The sequence below is a fragment of the Austrofundulus limnaeus genome, unplaced genomic scaffold, assembly GCF_001266775.1.
Source record: "Austrofundulus limnaeus strain Quisiro unplaced genomic scaffold, Austrofundulus_limnaeus-1.0 Scaffold3, whole genome shotgun sequence".
Taxonomy (NCBI): Eukaryota; Metazoa; Chordata; class Actinopteri; order Cyprinodontiformes; family Rivulidae; genus Austrofundulus; species Austrofundulus limnaeus.
In genome coordinates this window covers 2846131-2848602 of record NW_013952405.1, presented here as the reverse complement: position 1 = coordinate 2848602, position 2472 = coordinate 2846131, and the positions used below count along the sequence as shown (strand labels likewise).

General features: G+C 41.3%; 1 protein-coding gene across 2 annotated transcripts in view; it reads left to right on the top strand.

Annotated features, from left to right (window-relative positions):
• LOC106523815 (kelch repeat and BTB domain-containing protein 12) overlaps window positions 1-2472 on the top strand; it is a 6420-nt gene that overhangs the window by 1748 nt on the left and 2200 nt on the right. For both annotated transcript variants that reach the window (XM_014017388.1, XM_014017379.1), the window contains exons 5-7: window positions 1049-1282; window positions 1387-1745; window positions 1814-2087. In XM_014017388.1, coding sequence (XP_013872842.1) covers window positions 1049-1282; window positions 1387-1745; window positions 1814-2087 — 867 coding nt within the window. The remainder of the gene's footprint in view (window positions 1-1048; window positions 1283-1386; window positions 1746-1813; window positions 2088-2472) is intronic.

Genomic DNA, 2472 nt, shown 5'->3' with positions numbered 1-2472 from the left:
TATATATATAGACTAGGTAAAATACCAATTTGAGATATCTCTAATTGAATTCTGGCCAGTATAAATGACTTCAGTTTTACCATTAAGTAACGTCGTTATTCAAGATACTTATTTTTAGGTACCACATACCTATAAACAGTAAGATTTGACTTGTGCAAATTAAATTGCAGATATCTTAAAAGTAAATGATTAACATTTTGACTAGTGAAAATGATATTCAGRATATCTTAAATAATTATCCTGTCAAGTCAAAACATCACAGATTTATGTGGCATTTTGGTGGAATGTTTATRAGAGATTTTAGCCTTACTAAATCAMTAGYGTTACCTTAATTTGCAGTGGTCTGTAGTGTCAGGTCAGTCCAACTCAAATAGACGTGTTTTAACACAATTTTTATCACTGCACTTTATGCTAAGCATGAATAAAAAACAAGTAGTTTATTGCCTGTCACTTCAGCCATGCACACAAAATTATACAGGCAACTGTTTGGACGGCATCAGGGGGGCTTCTTTATTTCAGATAGCTATCTGAAATGTAATTTTAACTAGACATAAATACGTTTGCAGTACCTTGAATTGTAATTACCGATGTGTGACCCTTCAAATGACAAATCCAGTGGCATAATTTTAGTCATCTTGAATTATATTTTGACTTCTCAAAAATCTTTTTAAGTCATCTTGAAATGTTCTTCTGAGTAGTCAGAATGTTAGCTTACTGTATATCTTAAATTACCATTCAGGATAGTCAAAATGTAGTTGTTGCTTGTCAAAACTCATTTTTAGATATTTAGAATGTAGACAGTGAGGCAAAGCCAATTTTATGTTAAAATTGGCCTACCTTACTCGCAGTGATAAATTCTCAATATATTAGTCATCAAAACCCTGTTTGAAACATGTTGTGAATTTATTGATTTTTTTAAACTGTCAGTGGTGTTAATTAGATCCTGTCTCATCACAAGTTTTGCCTTTATTTCTGTATTCATTCCTCTTTTTCCATCTCTATTCCCTGCTCTCCTTTAATGCTGCCTCCTTCGTTCTGCTTTCTGAAGGTTTGTCATGAAGAGGAACTGTTGGAGCTTGATGCCCAAAACCTCGGAGACCTTTTGGCTTCGGATGACCTCAATGTACCCCAGGAGGAGGTCGTGCTGAAGCTGGTGCTGCACTGGGTGGAGAGGCGCAGGAATGACCCTCAGAGCGAAGCCCAGGCTGCGGAGTTACTGAGGCGGGTGCGACTGGAGCTTGTAGACCCTGGGTTTCTCCGAAAAGCAAGGAGAAAGAACCCGGTGAGATGGGGAGTGGGAGAGAAGAAGGACCAAACATTTCTCATCTAGATTTGTCTCAAAAATACGACTATTAGGCTTATTCATGCCTGAAAAATTAACCATAGGTGTTGCTGCGGGATTCTGAGTGCTTCGGGATGATTGATGCTGCTCTCCAGACCTCGGCTCTCTGCGAGGCATCGGCCCCACCTCGCCCAGCTCTTCGATACGGCATGGAGACGACAGACCTTCTGCTCTGTTTGGGCGGAGTGAACACGGAGGGTGTTCCTGCTCAGCGTGGAGGACAGGCTGACCTGAGTTTTTGCTTTGCTCCTCGCGGGGGAAAGATCTACTACATCCCCTCTCCGCTGAGAGACTTTGGAGGGAAGGGGCAGATCACAGCAGGAGCAGTGACCAGAGACAATAACGTGTTGGTGGCTGTGGAGTCAGAAGATCAACAAAGGAGGAGGAGGCTTGATTTTTACAGGTTTGTATCTATTCTCAGAGATATCATTTCCAACCAGCTCCTTGTCTGATTCCCTGTTTATGTTGCAGGTATGGGAACTCAGAGGAGAAGAGCTGGATGGAGCTGTGCTCTGCTCCCTACAGAGACATGTATGCTTTAGGGCTGGTAGGAGATGCCCTGTACTTGATGGGTGGTCAGATGAAGGTGCATAATCACTACATGATCACTGATAGCGTGGCAAGATGGTCACTGAAGAGAGGAGGCAGCTGGCTCAGCTTCGCTCCTCTACCTCTTCCTTTAGCCTGCCACTGCGCCGTGAGTCTGAAGGAGCATCTCTATGTGCTGGGGGGCTGGACCCCACAGGTACAGGAAACAAGAAGTAAATGTGCTGTAGAGGAATGAATAGTGTTGATTCAGTTAAAGCCATAATATCAAAATGTGTGATTTTCTTTCTGTGTTTTTTATTTATTTTATTGCATTTTATTTTATTTAAAATGTTTATCTTCAGTTAGTTCAGATAATTTTGGCTCATCTGGATATGATCCATCTTGCGCTTTAAGGCTTTCCATCAGATTTCCTCCCCATTATAACTTTACTTCTGTCAACTCCCATCCTTATAACAATAGTGGTTGTTTCTTTTCAGAAGAATACAGAAGTCTCAGAAAACCTTACCAACATATTTTACCCCTTCAGTATATGTCAGGCGCTGAGATTTTCTAAAATTTAGACACCCCCACCCCCCCACCCC